At 41.0% G+C, this 19,308-nt stretch overlaps 2 protein-coding genes across 2 annotated transcripts in view; both read right to left on the reverse strand.

Annotated features, from left to right (window-relative positions):
• si:dkey-10o6.2 (uncharacterized protein LOC100124608 homolog) overlaps positions 1–661 on the reverse strand; it is an 11,068-nt gene extending 10,407 nt beyond the window's left edge. The window contains 1 exon segment of the mRNA XM_057347725.1: positions 571–661. Coding sequence (XP_057203708.1) covers positions 571–611 — 41 coding nt within the window. The 5' untranslated portion in view covers positions 612–661.
• Positions 662–2,491: 1,830 nt separating this feature from the next.
• On the reverse strand, positions 2,492–18,526 carry nat10 (N-acetyltransferase 10). The gene is made up of 29 exons (XM_057348476.1): positions 18,399–18,526; positions 18,101–18,231; positions 17,925–18,016; positions 17,538–17,709; positions 17,319–17,441; positions 17,169–17,230; positions 16,948–17,062; positions 16,759–16,866; positions 16,464–16,597; positions 16,244–16,337; positions 15,884–15,982; positions 15,623–15,759; positions 15,419–15,543; positions 15,147–15,297; positions 14,843–14,939; positions 14,645–14,761; positions 14,443–14,544; positions 14,272–14,346; positions 14,029–14,145; positions 12,453–12,586; positions 12,306–12,354; positions 12,054–12,150; positions 11,720–11,830; positions 11,464–11,636; positions 11,196–11,315; positions 10,947–11,045; positions 10,713–10,786; positions 9,763–9,843; positions 2,492–9,627 (listed from the first exon to the last, which is right to left on the reverse strand). The coding sequence occupies exons 2-29, from the start codon at positions 18,212–18,214 to the stop codon at positions 9,510–9,512; spliced, it is 3,090 nt and encodes a 1,029-aa protein (XP_057204459.1). The 5' UTR covers positions 18,215–18,231; positions 18,399–18,526; the 3' UTR covers positions 2,492–9,509.
• Between the last annotated feature and the right edge of the window lie 782 nt (positions 18,527–19,308).

Below are 19,308 nucleotides of genomic sequence, written 5' to 3' on the forward strand. Positions count from 1 at the left end.
GCAGGACAAAGGTCTAGAAGGCATTAAAATAATACATATTTAAGATACAGACAGAGACATTGGTTTCACAATATAACGTTACAGCAATCATAATGCAAACATTCGGAGAAAAAAACCTGCATAAATTACGACAAAAACGAGATATTCTAAACGTAAAACAAGAAATATGTTATTGACAAGAGACGCGGATCATCTACATTTAAATAAAGCTTTACAAGCGGTGTTCCTGTAATGTACCGTAAACCACTCAATAAGCGCGCATCTGAACCTAAACGGCGGCTGGCTTGACCGTGTATTTTCAAACCGCGGCTGGCTTGACCGCAGTTGTTTTCTAGAGGAGTCACCTGTTTCGCGCTTGTGACGTCCATAAATATTCACAACGAGTTCTTACAGAAACAATTTATTAAAGTATTGTTAATTGTGTCGTCTTTGTCCCCACCACTTTTCAAAACAAAGTTACGCCACTGCATAAAACGATGTTTTTACGTATCATCGCGCTTATATACGGTGGGTATATGGAAATTCTTGATCTTTTCTAGTGGGTATACGGCGTATACCTTCCATACATACCTGCGTATCACACACACCGCACGACCAGACTCAGAGTCCATCAAAACTGAAACTGAAACCTACGTCACTCCGTTTACGGAAGTCGTGCCGCTCGGCGTCCTTGGCGTTTCGAGTCAGATCCGTGGGCGTGGCTTTTTGGTTTTGAGTAAGTCTTTGGTGTTTCAAGTCTTACGAAAGCTTTACCCTAACCTTACTCTAACCATCTAAACTACCTATGATTGTTAAACTTGCCAAAAAACACGGTTGCGTGATGACGTCAGACTCGAAACTCCAAGGATTAGTGAGAGCCCCACTCGGCGGCCATGTTTGCAAAACAAGACATTATCATTTATATTATAAGTCTAACAAAATTCCAGCTTTTTATTATTTGCTTTTGACAGCGTTTTTTAATAGGCTTACAGTCGCAAACAATTCTTAAATACTACAAACATGGTGATTTAATACATTTGGGAATAAAATTCTTGGCTAACGTTTAACCTCCTTTTTCACAGTTTCCATTTTTTTTATAAACGACATGTTAAATTCCAACAAATCATTTAACCACAATTTGCACTTTGTCCAGGAATGAAAGAGAAAAATATGCTCTGAAAGAAAATATGCTCTGTGTTTTCTGGAAATGAGTTAGTATATATAAACTCTCCAGAAGGATAAATATCACATACAATTTTTAAATTAATTTCTTAGATTTTTGGGATAAACTGGAAACTTTAAATAAGATGTTCTAATATGTTTAAGCATTCGTTTCTCGAAGAAAATATCTAAATTCTTTCTTACAGACTTGACATGGCGTGTTTGTCTAATATAAGTTTTAGAACATTTCTCACTTTTAAACTCAGTCGGCCCAAGAAAAATGCGATAAAAAACGCGACTCGACAGTGCGATTTGGGCAATAATATCCAACTGCAATCACGGAGGCCGCAATTCCAGGACCCCACTTCTTTTTTTGTGACAGCGTCACCTACAGAATCGGAGTTCGGAGAACCGCAGTCCCAAGGACCCTAGTTTTTGAGGACAGAAGAAAGTGCACAGGACAGTATTTCCATCCAATTCTAACTACTTAGAGTTTTTTAAAGGTTTATTACACCTAAATACTACTTTATTTCTTACAATTAAACATTATTGCTAACAGCTTAATGTTGAATTATTGTGACCAGGGGCGTAGCCAGAACCGTTTTTTAGAGGTGGCCAGGTAAGACCCAGTGATTTTATTAGGGGGACCAAAAAATCCTTGCAGACAGAAATTCTTTAACTTCTATTGTAATTTACACCAATTCTTCATTACACATAGTTTGCTGGTCAAAAACATGCACAAAGAACGTAAAGTAAACAATTTATTTGCAATGCTTTCATGTGCTAACATTATTTAAAAAAAAATTGCTAGCTATCATTTGCAGTAAGTTAGCATTTTTTATAGAAAATAAATATTGCAGTACCCCAACTTAAACTGTAATTAATGAATGAAATCCAGTTAAACAAGACTGATTTTACTGACCTGATCATTCTGCTCGCGATGAACTTCCATGGTACACAGACAGTACACCGTCACAAAGCGGTTAGCAGCTGTTCAGCTAATAGCGCTCAGACTGTTTGCGTCAGTGCGTCAGCGTATGACATCATATTAACGCGAGAGTAATGTTCTCGCGTTACTTTCAGTGCATACGCTAAATGATATGCGCAGCACTCCGTATAAACTCCGACACACATCTTAAACTGCTTCGCACAACAGAGGTGGCCAGATAGGTGGCCATCCATCATTCAGGGGTAGCCGTGGCCACCCATGGCCACCATGTAGCTACGCCCCTGATTGTGACTAACTAGCATAATATAACAACACATCAAGTAAATAAACAATAAATCATGGTATAGCCTTTTCAGTCACTAGATTAACCACATTTCAAGTACAGAGTGAAGACACAGGATGACTCTGGGTAGATTTAAGATAGTGTAGGCTATATTTGATAAAATAACAAATTAACAGTTGAACACACAATTTTTTTTACATGAACCACATTCATGCACCACTTCATTAATGACCATCTTCATTAAATTCACCAACTTCATTGATGATGTTTTCATTGACTCCTAAGAGCGATAAAAGCGTAGAGAGAAAGAGAGAGAAGTGAATTAAAATAATGAACATTCAGTTGAACATGTTCAACTCTTTCATTTTAAATTTCTAAAACTTCTAAACCTTACTGAAACCTTATTGAAGAAAATGTAACTGGCCAATGTGGTCCAAGACGGCGCTTAGGGGCGTGGTCGCCACCACTATATATTACACCGTCTGGACCACATAACCTCAGAATCTTTCTCCTTCACTTACCTTCACGTGCTGTTGAGGATACACCCAGGAGAAGAGGAAGAACTAGGATCCTTCTACTCCAGTGTGTTCCAGCATGCCCGTGTGTGCCTTATGTTCCGGGCCCATCGACCCACAGGACACGCATGCTCACTGCGTACTCTGCCCGGGTCTGGCCTATGCGGAGGCGGCTCTCTCCGATTCTACTGCCCGCCCTGCGAGTACCTTCCGGAGCAGGTGTCGAAGGCTCGGAGAGTCGCCGCCCTCGGAGATTTTGTTAGGCAGCATCCCACCGCAGCCAGCGAGCCGCTGTCGGGACTGCCGCCCCTCCACCTGGGGGAAATGGAGCACCAGACCGCTATCAGCACCAGTCTTCTTCACCGATTGTTTGGCGTGTCAGGGATGAGCTCATGTCGCTGGCAGCTTGGCAGTCCGAGAGGGAGCGAGCGGAGTGGGATGACCCCACGCGCTTCACGTAGATCTCTTCTGTGTCCTCACCTAGGCTGTGCGAGACCTCGGCCTCGAGGGACTCCCCCGAGGAGTCGGCGAGGAGTAAGCTGACCACCTGGTTTCTGCAGCCGCGGTGTCAGCACATGTGATTATTTCCCTTATTTATACCCTGTAGGGCAGTGATCAGAGCTGCTGTCTTCTACGTGGGCAATCCCGTTTGATTCTTAACCATCACTTCCCATGTCAAAAATACACAGTAATGTTTTTATGTGTGCGCTATATTTTATATTATACGGATGTGAAGCGTCTGTAATACCTTTGTAAATCCTTTTGGTTTAAAGGGTGCAGGCTTTCCACCAAGTGGCTTGCGTTGCTTCCATGGAAGGGCTCCAGTATACGCAGCGCTAATCCCCCTGTATCGAGCAATGGATCTGTGTAGCTTTAAGCTCCCCCGCATGTATGGCAGCTGGTAGAGCTGTGTTATTATGAGTTCACAACGCCCCGGTCACTCGGTGCTGTTCCCTATCATACTTCTGTTTGAATGGCCGATAGATTTGCCTACGACTACGAAATGTGACTGACTACTGCGCAATACGCGCTGTTATGCAATCCAGTTTTGTCGCAGATCACCCCACTTCAGCGGTGTGATCGGTTGCAGTTGGCAGAAAGCGCCGGTACTGGGAGTGGGCATTCACGAGAGCCGGACATGGCTCCACCATCCAGAGTTACGGCTTCGCAATGTTTTCTCGCCCCAAGTCGAATGATAGTCACCATCCTATATATCAGGTGCTTTCGGCAGTTCACAGATCATCATACGGGTTATTGTACCCCAACTGAGCCATATATTTGTTTTAATCCAGACAACCCCTAGTCGTAGGTGTTTTCAGTGATTTGTGACCATTCTGAATGTGAACTGATTCAGAGAGCGAATGTATTCACTTCCCTGTTATTTTGACACGTGGCTGGATTTTGCGGCGGTGCTGCCCTATCAACAGCCGCTTGAGCTTGAACCCGCGTTTGCTACACAGCTGGTACTGCATGTTTGCCGTTGCTCTGTGCTTGTAGGACAGCTGGATACAGAGCTAGCCGCACCAGTTTCTGCCCTTAGCGCTGCGGCTGAGAGCCGCTGGCTTGCTATGCTTCAACCGTTTCCCACATACGAGCTTACCCCTTGTATAAGGTGTCTGCCTTGTGCGAGCAATCACCTTATGTTACTACCGCTTGTGGACAGTTGTCTGTCTTCTTTGTGTGCTCGGTTTACTGCCCTTATCATGTGCGCCATTATAGTGCCGTTCGCTTGATTTTGAGCTCTCTGTGCTGTCGATTGGCCCATTAGTGAAATGTGCCGAACAACCGCAAGTGCAGCGTCTTGCTGTGGGGAGCATAAAGCATGTATGTTCACAAGGGTGTAAACATGTGATCACGCTCTCCAGACTCAGTCTCGGTTCGAGCTCATCTGTGAAGGTTCACATGGGCTACTGAGGTCTGCTCGTGATGGAGGAGATCAAGCACTGCGTTTATTTTTCTCCCTGTGATGAGGCCACCTGTAGGGGATGTGCTAATAGTACTCTAGCCGAGTGCCAGCTAGCTGTTTCCATTTATACAAAATGGTTCCCCCATCTGATAAAGTTCACCGCTTCTCTTAGCCGTTCCTATTGAGTCAATAGACTCAAATGAACACACCAACTCCGGGTTGTACACTGGTATGTGTGGGTAGTGTGTAGGAACGAGGACTGGTCGGATTGTCGCGACGCGTGTTGTATACACGATGGAGCGTTATCCCCTCTAGGAGGTGTTTTCATGCTCTTAATTTGTGCTCTTGAGTGCGTGTATGGTACGTTACGAATGGCTATGACCCGGTGCATTGTCCCGTGTCGGACATTTTAACGTTAGCCCTTATGACTGCGGTGGCGAGAGTGCTACAGCATACTGTTTCTAATGTAGCCGGCGAGCTGGCACCTTTTTGCTTGGAGGGCGTGGCCAAGTATATGGTTGGAGGGTTTATAAGCAAGCATTTGGGAGGACGTCAAAATATGAGGTCCGGTCCTTTTGGTTGGTAGTAAGCGCGTGGAAGCCTTTGGGTGTGTTTTGGCTGTCGTTTGTGCACGGCTATGCCCCGGAGCAGGTAGGCTAAGTGAATGTTGTTTTTATGGTCACAAAGCCGTGTTTGAAATCGCGTATCCTGTTTAATGCAGATGTGAACCTTGTTTCGTAGCACTTTCTTGGTCGTATGTGTGGACGCCGTTTGAGTGAGCAGGTATGTGCGTGAATAGCATGGGGGTTTTCCCAGTGTTTGCAAAACATTGCTTTACTCGACTAAGGTATGTTTTTAATCCAGACACGTGCGTCACGGACCTATAGACCATCGGTAATGTCGGGTGGTTGGATTGTGGAAATCGGTCCAGTGTTGATGGCAGTGCTGCAGGTAATTGCAACTGTTTTTATATTGGGGTTGGATGGTTTTAAAGCGTAATGAGATGAAAGGAAACATGTGTATTGCTGTTGGAATTATAAAGTGTATTTTTGTATTTTTGTATTAGGTGTAGTTGTTCGCTGTTCCTCCTGTTTGTTTTTTGTTTTCCTTCGCTGGCCGGTCCCTGTACGTGTGCGCCGTACATTTCCAATCTAGCGGTCGGCTATGATTGTGGTGTGTTGGACTGGCTAGCGAGGTGGTTTCTTTTCTTTTTTTATATTTTGTAAATATGTCCCTTCCCAGCTTTTATTGTTCGGCCATTTTAGATGATCCTCCATATTACATGGACGCTTACCACACGTGGACTACTCTCTTTTGTGTGGTTTGGTGTGGTAATGATTTTGGCATGAATTATGTTCTTTCGGTTTTTAGTTTGAAGTGTATTATGAGTTTTTCTTAATTATTTTTGGGTTTGTGGGTCTTGAGTGGTTCTGTGTTTAGGCCGATAGTGTACCTGGGGGTTGGCCGACAAAGAGTCAGACCTGTTGAAGTGAGGTGGGGAATAAATTTGTTGTACGTTTTGTTTTTGTTTTATAATTTATGTGATTGTCCAAATAAATTCTTACTTTTGGGAAAACCTTGTCCATTGGTACATACTTTAAAGCCCAGGGGTTACTACCCGTGCCAAGAGTAAAAGTCCCACGGTTACACTAATATGGATGTTGTCACGGTTATCGCTGCTTTTTATGCATGACCGTTCGGGAGGAAGTGCAATCTGGCATTCAGATCTGTGAGGGTAACAGAACGGCAGAGACCCTTCACCCTCTGTCCTCTTCTCCGGCCTAAGATTTTGCTTTGAGAGTACTGGCTCTCCCTCTAGACGATCCGATGCATGCGATCTGCTGAAGAGGCTTCCGTGTAAATACCCCGCCTGTTTTTGCGCATATGGGATTTGCAACGCTCTCCATGCAGGAGGTTGAATGTGATAGTATGTTACACGCAGACCGCATGATTATGTTCCCATCACTCTAAATGCCATTTAGTGCGCAAATTGGTACGCTCTCTTCATTTCGCTCGAGCCGATGGCCTCGTCGGACGCCGTCACTCGCCATGCACCGTATATATGTTTTGAGCTTGTGGGATTACGTGACCGTTTCACGCAACGTCGACTATTAGCAGCTTGCTTGTGTGACTTGCAGGCAGTGCACTGCAGCAACGTACTAGCTGTCTGACTATGCTGTGTGTGTCAGCTAGGTCGTATAGGCGGTCAAGGGGGCGGTTCTACCCCCAACTATCACTCGCACGAGGCCGTGCTTTATGACTGCATGTTCACGGTTCAGGTTATGACTCGCGTGAGCTTGTGTCTTATACAGTATGTGACCGTGTCCTTCACCGTCACTGTCTTTACTGCCTGAGGATGCAAACATACCAGGTTGCGCCTGTTTCCATCCTCACTATGTACACAGGTTGCCTCAGCCCTGTGTTATTTATTCTATATCGCTGGCTGCATGCTTGCCATTTATATACTTGTTATTATGCTATGTGTATTGCTACCCTGCTCAGTGTAGTGGCATAGCATTCCTGCAAACTATGGTGGTTTGGTATCCCCAAGAGTTCTGGGTGTTTTGATTGGATCCCGTAGCGGAATGTGGTATCCAATCGTCTTAGAGTCTATGTAAGGTGTGCGCTGTCAGTGGGAGTTGTGCTGTGTGCTACTGCCAACGGTTATGTGGTGCACATTATGTGTTAGCTCCGCTAAAGTCGAGCTGCTTTTTGCTGTTCTCGCGGCGTGATTGAACACATTGCCCACTGCGTCAGCGGAAATGATGCATTTTGCCCGAACATAGAAACGTTTCTGATGGCTCCCGCTTGCGCGGCATGCAATGGGCTTAATGCTCATGCTTGCGGCTACGCTGATTGGCTGAGGGGGTTTCCCTCACACTTGCATTGTGATTACATTGGGAGAGCGCTGGGTTCTGCTCTTTGCTGCTCTCACGGCGTTATTTTATATGGTTCCCCTAGCGTTACACGCAATGTTGAGAGACCTCTCTCGAAAGGGAACGTCTCCAGTTACTGTCGTAACCTCGGTTCCCTGAGAGCTGTAACGTTCAGTTGTAAGATTCTGAGGTTATGTGGTCCAGATGGTGTAATAAATAGGGGTGGCGACCACGCCCCTAAGCGCCAAATTGACTACATTGGCCAGTTACATTTTCATTTCTACTGGCGTCATTCAATAAGGTTTCAGTAAGGTTTAGAGAAGTGGATTCCCCTAGCGTTTCACGCAATGTCTCGTTCCCTCCTCTCAGGGAACTGAGAGTTACGACAGTAACCGGACAAGTTTTACAGCATTAGCTTATATTTTGGCTACATAGTGCATTCAAGACAATTTAGCAACTCACTTCGACTACATTAACTTTCCAATTTCCATTAATTTTTCTCAATTGTTTTTAATGTTAAACGAAAAAAATATGATTCACATTTGATACTCACACTCCTATTATCGTTCATACTTCAGAAATACATGCAGATGCACTCGTCGCTTCCGTTGTCACCAAATACGCCCCCAGAAATTCGGTACTGAAAGTACAGCTTCCGGGTTTGAAGGCAGATGCTACTCGATTTGGGAAGTGGTTTTTTTTAACACTTTTACTCTGTATATAACATTTAAAATTAAATTCTAGATTCAAGAATATTGGTTATGTGTGTATAATTCCTGTTGTTACTAATTGTCATATATTTGTGTTTCATCAAAACCACACATCACATTTGCTGTTGTCACGAAGCTAGGGCAGCAAATAGCTCCTTTAAAGGGGTCATATGGCACGAATACGTGTTTTTCTGTGTCTTTGGTGTGTTATAAGTTGCCGGTGCATGTATTAGACACGTAAAATTGCACAAATTAAAGTGTTGGAACAAAAGATGCATTCTATCTAAAAGCGAATGCTCACCCAGACCTGCCTGAAACGCCTCGTGTAACCACACCCCCACAAATCTACGTCAGCTTGTGGTATGGTTTGACCAAGACCACCCCAAATGTATACACAAGTAAGGTGGGCGTACCTGTCAGTACAATTGCTTTGGAACCTGATGTTCCAAATATGGTAAGAGGAGTCTCATTTCCATCACACGCTTGCAGTATTCGACCAATCACTACGCACTGATTAACTGGCCAATCATAGCACACCTCGCTTTTCAGAGAAATGACCTTTGTAAAAAATCTGCGTGTTTCAGAGAGGCGGGGCAAAGAGGAGATACAAACATGCACGGTATGTGGAAAATACAGCGTTTTTTAACCTTAAATCGTGTATACACATTGCATTACATCTAAATCAAACGAAAATATTTGTTTTAGCCATGTCATATAACCCCCTTTAACAGCATTTTAAAAAAGGGGGTAATTGGCCCATTGTAAAAGATCACCAATCCATGTCTAAAATAATTATTACTGCTGTTTCTAAAGATGCAAGCAGTTTTTATTAAACATTGTATGTCAATACCATGCAACGCTGCAAACATTAAAAAGTGTATTTGAAGGGTTTTTTACATGCAAAACAACCAAGTCAATAGCCTGGGAAAATATTTTTTTGCAAAGGCCTGTTAAATAGTATCAGATTTATAATTACAAAAACAAAACAATATGCAACTTTATTTTGTTTGCTCGTGGTGATCCTTAAGGCTCTTAAGCTTCAAAACATGAACAAAAACAAATGACCTGCACACCGGAACCATCAATTTTACTGGCCAGTCTTACACCATATAAAGCATATAAAAAGACATTTAGAGTCCACGTTTTGTTTTCTTTCCAAATTTGCTTCGTTTGTCTTTATGGTTTTTCATCTTCTTGTCATGCAGTTGTTCCTTCTCGTTTGTTCCTTCCCGTTTTCTTTTTTTGTCACTAAGAGCATAATTAAAAGATGAGTTCTTAGTAGTTAATGATACCAAACCAACAGCAAACCGCAAGCTGCGGTTACCATCCTGACAAAAACATTTATGTATTCCAAATACCAGCATCTCATTTTTCTCTGCTTACCTTTTTATACTAACAATAGCTGTATGTCCTGCTTTTTTCAACACTTGGTCCCATTCCTCATCATCTCCTCGGATCATGTACCTTCATAGAAAATTTAGAATAACAACAAGGAATCCACACTGCACTGTGCATCAATAGCCCTTTTCACACAGCAATGTTGGTAAATTACTGGTAAAGTCATTCTGGTAAATTTATAGTAAATACAAAAGCAATGGCATTCTGTTAATTTACCGGTAAGACAGCGTTCACACAGCTGTCTCAAAATACCAGTAATATGATGTCATCAAACGGACGTTTCCTTATAGCTGCAATACAACCGGAATTATGTTTGAAAATATGGGTGTGATTTTATATCCGAACACAACCAAATCTTATATATACACTGTGAGAGTTAATTTGACCATTTTTAACACTGGCGATTTTGCTGTGAACGAACGTGTTGTTGATGTTTGGGTCATACTGTACACTTGCTCTTAACCCAACACTGTTTTGAACAACTTCAGTGCAGAAACGTTTGAGTGTTATGATTGGGCCAAAGCAGTCAGTTATGTTCGTATGTTTTTCTTGAGTCCTGTGCTCTCCACGATTATGATTGGTTGAATGGTAAGGTTGAATCTGATTGGCTAAAGAGTACGACAACCCACGTGAGAGGGATTTACGCGTGAATAATTAATGAGACTAAACTACGCGTTGTATGTGCTCTTAACTGTAATCTTCATTCTTCGTTCACACATCGCCACTTAATGGAATTTGCCGGTAATGTTACTACTTCTATTACTGGAAAATTGCAAGTACCGATTTTCCATAAAGGTCCTGTTCACACATGATGTGACTTTCGCAACATTAACATAAAAACCAAAGTTTGAAATTACAGTGACAAGCAAGACTCCAGTGAATAAATGCAAAAACTAATATTTTTGAGAAATAAATCCACTTGGTTCATTACTCACTCTGAAAGATCCATTTCTTTAATCTTCTCAATGTCCTTTTTGTGTTTCTCTTGGAATTCTTTGGCAGCCTCATTCTACAAGTAAAACAATTTTAGCTTTTAGATATAGATTCAAGCTTGTACGCGTTTATGACATGTGGCTGCAGTCCAATCACCTTCAAGTGTCAAGCGGACAAAGAAAAAATAAGGGAAATTAAAAGAAAAAAATCATAATGTCCTGATACAAGTCTCATACCAGATCTTCACCAAGTGTCTGCACAGTTGGTTCCATGCTTATGTCCTTGGTGGCCACCATCTCTGCCTCAATTGCCTTCTCCTGAAGAGTGTTGAAGAACTGCAAAAAAGTAGAAATCAAACAATAACTACACGCTGTAACAATACAGTGTTGAGGAATAGATAGTGTTAGTGGCATTAGTATTATAGGAAGGCTGAAGATGAATGCGGAGAGATGGTGAGAATGAAGAAAGGGCTTGTTTTATTTCACCTGCACAATTTTGCGAATGACACGGTTGAACAGGCCCATGAGCTGAGAACTGGGCAACTCAATCTCCTTTTCCAGGTCATCTACACGCTTGTGTTGCAGTCCAACTCCCAACAGCAGAGCCTGAACAAAAAATATGTTAAAACTACTCATCTATCAATGGAAATTTCTAAACAAAGCATGCATAAATAGGTATTTGGGTAAAGATACATCCAATATACTGTCAGAGACATGGCCATATTTGGTGCACACATACACGCAGTTAACTTACACACTGTGCAACTGAAAGCATGACGCCTCCCATTTGTTTGAGGAAATACATGCGTGCAATAGCAGGCATCATATCCATCATGAGGTGATAGTCCACCATGTTTCTTGAATACATCTCCAAACGCTTCAAGTCATAAGGGGTAAACTGGGCAGTCAGCTCTGCACTTGTGAGCACTGGAAGAACACACACACATGAAGTGTTTACCGACACACGATTTTTCATTTAATTTCATGAGTTGCAGGATATGGATCTGTACCTGGTGCGCTGTCGTCTTTGGCGTTCTTGTTCTGTAATATGTTGAGGGCCAGTGTTGGGCTGAATTTGCTGAATTGGAAAGACAGCAGGGAGAGAAACCTCCGTCGGAAATCTGTCCAACAATAATAGCGTTTTTTAAAAACATAACTGTCTGTGTGTGCATTATACTTTGTTTTACTGCAGGGCTTTCAAAACAATATCGTGTTGTGATTGGTTAGCTTTATACTCACATTTTTTGTTTAATTACTGCTAAAAAATACACTCAATAATTTGTTGTGAATGTATTATTATATTTAGTTCCGTAAGAATTAGTTTGTGAAAGTTTGAAAGCTCACCCTTCCAAAAAGCAGACAGCCACTGGCCATTATCTACTGAATCCTCAGCATTGAGCTCCTTCAGCATAATACACGAGTGCTCCCCCGTCAGGTCATTCTACAAATTATAATATAAGAATCATTGTTCCTTAAGTCACAGGTATACTTTACTTAGTTTCCACCTTCCGCTTTGTCTCATGCAAATTTAGTATGCAAGCCTTTGGGCTTTATACCACAACCTTCTGTGCTGACCATAGAAAGCCACATGCTTACCTGAGTCTGTCTTAAATAAACTGGAATGAATCCAGCCTTCTTCCAGAATCTGAAAAAACGGGAAAATTAAGGAATTAGAAATATTATTTAGCTTATTCTACTGTCCACAAGAGTCCCATCAGGGCCTGAGACTATGTATTAACTCACTTGAGAAGTTGAGGTGTGAGACCATACGACACCCCCAGGTAGTCCAGTCTCTCTGCTCTCCTCTCATTCAGCTTCAACAGCAGTGGTGGCAGGTCTTTCCTGGGTGTCACAACCTCCTCCAAAAGAGTGACAGCCTATACACAGAAAAATGAAACATGTTTATACTCAGGGTCCATTACCTTTTCCAAAGTCAAATGTAAACACTTATCAAGCATGTTAAAGATGTATTTTTATACGTATACTTCATAATGCAATGCCCCCCATGGCATTACCAAGCTAGGAAGAACCAGAATAGTAATATAAAGTCATATGCCTAGGTAAGAAAAAAAATATTTTGGGGTGAACTACTCATTTGAGTCCCAAATATGATGATAACATGATCCGCATAATAACATGCGCATAGAATGCATGTGAATTTTGCGAGCACTGTACTAGGGCTGGGCGATATGGCAAAAAAGTAAACTCGATAGTTTTTTTCTATATTGATCGATAACGATATTTATTTCGATATAAATTTAATTTAAAAACTGTATTTAAAATAATCTATTTTAAATACAGTTTATTTACAAAAGTTAACCTTTAACCAGTTAAAATTCAATTAAATTAATGCACTCTTGCAACACAGAGGATATTAGGCCATAAACAACATGTACCAGTTCATTCAGTCTCGTTTTGACTCAATTGACTCGTTAAGTAAAGGGAGTGTTCATTCAGTACATTCAACCAATGAAAGGGCTCCGTTACAGTGTACATTCGAACGCTATTGGCTCAGCACCTGCGCACATACATAACGCTGCAATAATGTCTTGCTAGAGTAGTGGGATTAATTCAATGCATTCAGTGAACCTTAGTCTTTCAAAAAGACATCTCACATAAACTGTAGTACATTTCTTTAATCATGCAAGCATCTTACATACAAGGTTCAATATTTTAATGTGCACACAAACTCATGCACACAACATTACATCTCTAATCTGTACAGGGCAGCGCTGGTTTGTTTCATATGAACCAGCTCATGTTAGCAGATATGTTAACGATGGATATAAAAACGTTTGTGCTTGAGTTTCGAAGTAACTCGCTTGCAATTGCGCCTCAAGTTTGTTTTGTTTAACCGGCGATTGCGAAAAAAAAGTAAGACACTTGATAAACCGCGTGATGACAACTCGAGGTTAGTTTCACCTTTGTTTCCGCTTCCAGTCATGTTTTCCTCCTCATGTTGAGTTTTCTTTGCCAAGTGCAGTATGAAATGGACTTTGTACTTTGACGCGGATGATAAAAGCTGCATGCTGACTGACTGTTGTTGTGTTTATTTCTGCGTTCTGTTAGACTGTAAGATTAATCCATATCGAGTCAAAATGACAATAGCTTATCATAGTTTTTGAAATACATTCTATCGCGATTCGATATGATATCGTTTATCGGCACAGCCCTACACTGTACATGAGCAGCCCAGTTTTTAACCACGTGTCCCTCGTACACACAGTCTGCACATGCACCTGGAATTGGGTCATTGAAAAAGAGCATCTTAATAAATCATCTTAATAAGAATACAAGTGAAGCACATGAAGACTGTTACCTCACTGCTCACAGATGTTATCGTGCTGGCCGTCGTCTGTTCCGTCTCATCCAGAAGAGGAAACTGACCCTCATAGTATCGCTGCAACAGTTGCAACGCGCGGCTGCCATAACCCATCTAAAGAGAAATACAATAGTTAATAATGGCACAGCTGGTCAATGATGCAGTAATGTAACCACTTGGTAAGTATATTTTTCATGGACATCACGGAGCTCAATAAAATCAACGAAGAAGAATGTTTACCCCCTGATAGTCTGGGTTCACTGCGATACGGACAATCCTGGCCCCTGTAAGGCCTCCAAAGTCAGAGTCTTGAAACTAAATACAAAATACAAGAACACCTCAAAATCCAATTCATACTTATACAAAATGTTACACTGACTCATGTGATTTCATTGCAAATGAAAATGTCACCTGTTCTGACACTGTCCATGGAATGAGGTCACCTGAAGCTTTCCTTCCTCTGGACAAGCTGTTGAGAATGGACTGCCGCGAGATCTCTCCTTCCAGACACACCTGCAAGCAAAAACGCAGACGTACGCCTCTTTCAACTTCACAATCCACAGGGATTTATTAACAACAATCTCTTTGTAAACGGTGTAAACTGTGACTCTACCTGCACAACTGCTAGGACTTCTGGGAGAGCATTCTGTGTGGGTGGGACAGGAGGGAGCAGACAGAAGAGATGGTGAGCTGGAGCGTCCGAAAGCATCTGAAGGTCATTGGGTGAGTTCTGAGGAGCGAGAGGAGATTTGAGTCAATACCGTTTTGATGGCTTTATATAATACCTTCAATGCACCTGATACACATTTACCTTATAGTGTGATGCTACGTAGAGTGCCATAAGACGCTGAAGGAAAGCCTCGGAAGCTTTATGATAACAGAACAAGGTGTCTCGATTCACATAGTAACTGGATTAAAAGATTAAAGAATCCTAACACAAACAGACACTGAATATGTTGATAGCATGTCTTGTTAGAAAAATACAAGTTTTGGTGAACTTTGGTTTTAGTTTGCGTAAAAAAAGGAAGACATGATAGCACAATTTTACGATACACGTAAAACTCCAGGGGGGTTGAATTTAGTAAAACAGGCTTTGCTGAGCTGTCGGAGGATACAGTTCACATGTCTGGGGCAAAGGGCAGCCGGAAATGATGCGTGGGACACTCAGGCAATCCAAACACAGCAGTTCATTCAGCCATTTTTCCACATGGTCTCCGGGGCCATAGCGGATAGACTCATGGAGGGACACCTCATGAAGGGTTCGTGCTGAAGAGCAAATATGATGATGAAATTTTTACGCATATCTACATTCATGTGTTCATTCTTGTTTCCCAGATTTCAGCGTCATGCTGTTAATGTTGCAACAAGAGGAACATTTGTATTGTACCTGCTGCAAGTCTGGCAGTGCTTGTGTTTCTGTTCTCTGCTGAGAGGTTCTGCTGGCTGTCTGCGCTCTGTTGTCTCAACTGCTGAATGAGTTTCAGAGATAGAGAGCGACCTGTGCCCTCATAACTGCATATGGAGACATAAACAAGAGAATTAAATCAAATGATCATTCGAAGTACATGAATATGCAGCTACAGATACAGACCCATTGATTGTAGATGCCATAAACACAAGGTAAGGCCCCAGTAAGTTCTTTACTAAAGGCAAAGGGATAGCAGCAGCCTCATCAATGACCAGCAGCTCGGCCTGACCAAACTTCATCGCATCAGCAGGGTGAATGTACTGTGGATACAAACATGGATTCTGTTTGTACGCTCCAACATTTTAAATAAAGAGTGAAAATGATAGGCTAAATAATCTGTGATTCAACAAATATTTGCAAATGAGGCGCAGGAAGTCAAGTTACCTGAATGGTCTGTCGATGTTCCTTGAATATGTTTACACGGACCACAGCTTTGTTAAACTCTGGATTCAAAGACTGAATTATTTCATAGTCCAGATGTTCCTATAATGCAAATGAATCTAGTTTAGACATATGCTTAAGTTTTTATTTTATATTATTCTCACAGATAATATACACCTATTACATAATATCAGGTTACTGAAGATTCTTTTAACCAAATACTTACAAAAATGTTCTTGGCTAAATAACAAGGTAAGCTCTGTTGACAGGTCTATCTACAAGTTTATTAAAAATACAGCACTACTGCAACTGTTCATGCCATTAGGACAGAACATTAGCTCATGATATTAAAAGTATATCTACCTGATATTGGAGTGCGTCAAAACCTTTAAATATGAACTCAAACAGTGTGTGTAGATTGTCTGGACTGGGTGATGTTACAAACATATTTGAATAGCTGCAAAAAAAAAACAATTAAGTTTACTATTTTTATTACTTTGCATATTAGCTTTATATTTATTAGTAAAATGAGTATGCATGACTGGAACAGAAAAACATCAACAGCATTCACTGCGCTACATACCCAAATGCAACAGCTCCGGCTATAGCCAATCCCAGCGCAGCAGATTTTCCTCGACCACGGGCAGCCGTGAGAGCTACAGTACTCCGCAAGGTCTTCTCAGAAATAGCCTCGATGAACTTGAGCACTGCTTTGGCCTTAAGACATGTGAAAGGACAATATTTTAACAATGATTTTACTTCCTTTATAGAATTAAGTAACAAGTTTCTTAAAAAGAGTATAAATAGACTAGCTTGTGATTCTTTTGTTATAATGATGGTGCATTGACAAAACACACAAAAAAATACATATATGTTACCTGGTCCATAGTTTTGCAGCTGTCCACTAGAACACCGACAGGCTGTGTGTCATGTAAAGATTCCTTTATGTCCTTAAGTTCTTGTTCCTGTGGAGAGAGTCCATCGTCCTGTCGGCAATAATATAAATTATGGAACATATCCCAGCCAGTGATCAAACAGGAACTTGTCATTTACTGGACAGAGCCTACCTGTGTTTTAGGAGGGACAGGTTTAATGTTGGTGATGTGACTGGAGATTGGCAGAATGTTAAGTTGGTCATCAATGACAACACATGTCTTACAAGAGGCGAGAGAAAGGATGAATCTGGAAAACAAGATGACATGATTAAATTTAATACAGACCTGTGCAAACCTGTGTGTTTTGTCAAATAAATGCAGAACAGATATTTTGTAATGTGATTTGACAAAACCTTTCATTAAATCTTCCAACAACATCCTGGTGAGCCTCTGTCCTGTATCGAGAATGAACATCCTAAAAGTAAACAATCAGACAAAATTATGCTTACATACAGATTGACCCCGATTTATGTTGATTTACAAACACTTCATAAGCCATTTACCATTGTCATTGTATACAACTGTTTCAATGAGTTTACACTCCTCAGAAGAATGACTACAATGCCTCCACCTTCCACAGTCTCAATGGTTCGAGCCAGGAGGTTGGGATTGAGAGCTTCAAAGTCCTAAAGTTAGAAGAAAGTGAGGTGAGCTTCAGTAACAAAGTAAATTAACAACTTGTAAGAGATGTTCGTCTTACACACTTTAAATATTCGTGTTACCTGTAAAACACACATGCCATATGTGTTTCCCAGGATCTTGTGAGTTTCATTGTAGTAACAGTAGCGGATGTTGGTAGCGGCAACAAAGAGCTCGAAGGGATCATCCTGTTTCAGGTTCAGCGTGCCAGTTTTGATCTTCTTCTGCAGCTGCCGCATCCTTTTCTTACGATTACTAAAAAAAAGTTTCATTCACAAATGCTTCAACTAATAAAACGTTACTAATAAAAACAAAGTTTTTATTAGTGTGCCTGTACTTTGTGATAATCAATTCACACAAAAAAGACATCAAACTATTTGCTTTACAGCTTACAAGTGATTTTATTAAAAATGTCTATTAAAAATGACACGCTATTGGGATCTTAAGTATTCTCATGCATTGACTTATACCTGCTAAAGCTGAGTTCCTTCTTGTAACACCACAAGACTGACGGCCGAGCTCGAACTGTAGCTTTAGACAGCATGTGGTGCAGAATGACAACCTATATGCAAAGAGCAGTGCTGAGTTAAAGATTCAATAGACGTCATACAGTATCACAGCAATATAAAACAAATGTATACATTACCTGATCTCTACCACGATCACCCACTATAACAAACATAGATCGATGCTGTTGTGCCACACCGTTTTCTATCTGGACACGAATGCGATTGTCCACCTTCTTCCGAACAGTCGCCATAGTTTCAAAAGTGCACCCTGACAGCACAAAACAAGTTAGCAGTCAGTTTACATAAGACAATTTGTGACGTGAATAATAACATAGTATGAGTCGAAATAAACAAGGTCTCTTTAAGTACGTATTTTACGAATAACATACAATTCTACACCTATTAAAGTATGCATTCATATCAGATAAGCCATACCTAAACTTCTGTACCAGCAAAACAATGGTTTATTTCTTTAAACCTCTTTTCGCTTAATCTATTAGTGGCTCATATACAGTACATCGCCACACTCAGACGTTCACGTGGGAAAGCCTCGGCGCAAGGTCCTCGGCATAATGGACCCCAAACAGAGATTTAGGTGTCCACGGCGTTGCCTGTTCAGGATAACGCGCAATGGAATCCTTTGGAAAACCTTAAAAAATAAACGAACGTGTTAAAACTGCGCCAGATTAGATTAAATGCATTTTGAAATATAAGTGTATTTTAATTATATATTAAGTGTAGGGGCGGTCATATAATCTATTGACAACAAAGTTAATGTGAATTAAATAAAGCTTTGATAGTTTAGTTTTGAGTTCCTTAAAAGTGACATTTAACGTTAGATGTTTAATTTTGATCAAGTCGTACTACGATTGTCCAGCACCTGTTGGTAAATTACGGTGGAACAGTGCAGCTGTAGGTGGACAGGCTAGTTTTCAACAAACAAAACTTACTATCTATTAAGAAGCAAAATTCCATCTTCCTTTAAAATGGTTGGCCTTAAAGCTTGCTTAGTGCTTACAGTGGTTAACAGAACAAAGTTCTGGGGTTCCTAGTGTTAGGCAGGTGTAGTGTGGGCCAATTTGAACAGTTTCCAATCTGGTACAAAGTCTAATGGCAGATGGGACAGAAGACTTAAATAAACTAGATTAAGTGGATACAGGGTGCTTTGAATGTTTTCAAGCAGCAGTTTTATTTGAGATTCATTTCTGCTAGATTATCATTATAAGTACTAATATTAAGATATCAGAATACCATTTGCAATGCATTTATACTTTTAATAGGTCTTAAATTTATTTCAGACTTGACCACAGACACTGCAGCAGCAAAAATTAATGCAACATCTTTA

This window comes from Triplophysa rosa, linkage group LG12 (genome assembly GCF_024868665.1).
Source record: "Triplophysa rosa linkage group LG12, Trosa_1v2, whole genome shotgun sequence".
NCBI lineage: Eukaryota > Metazoa > Chordata > Actinopteri > Cypriniformes > Nemacheilidae > Triplophysa > Triplophysa rosa.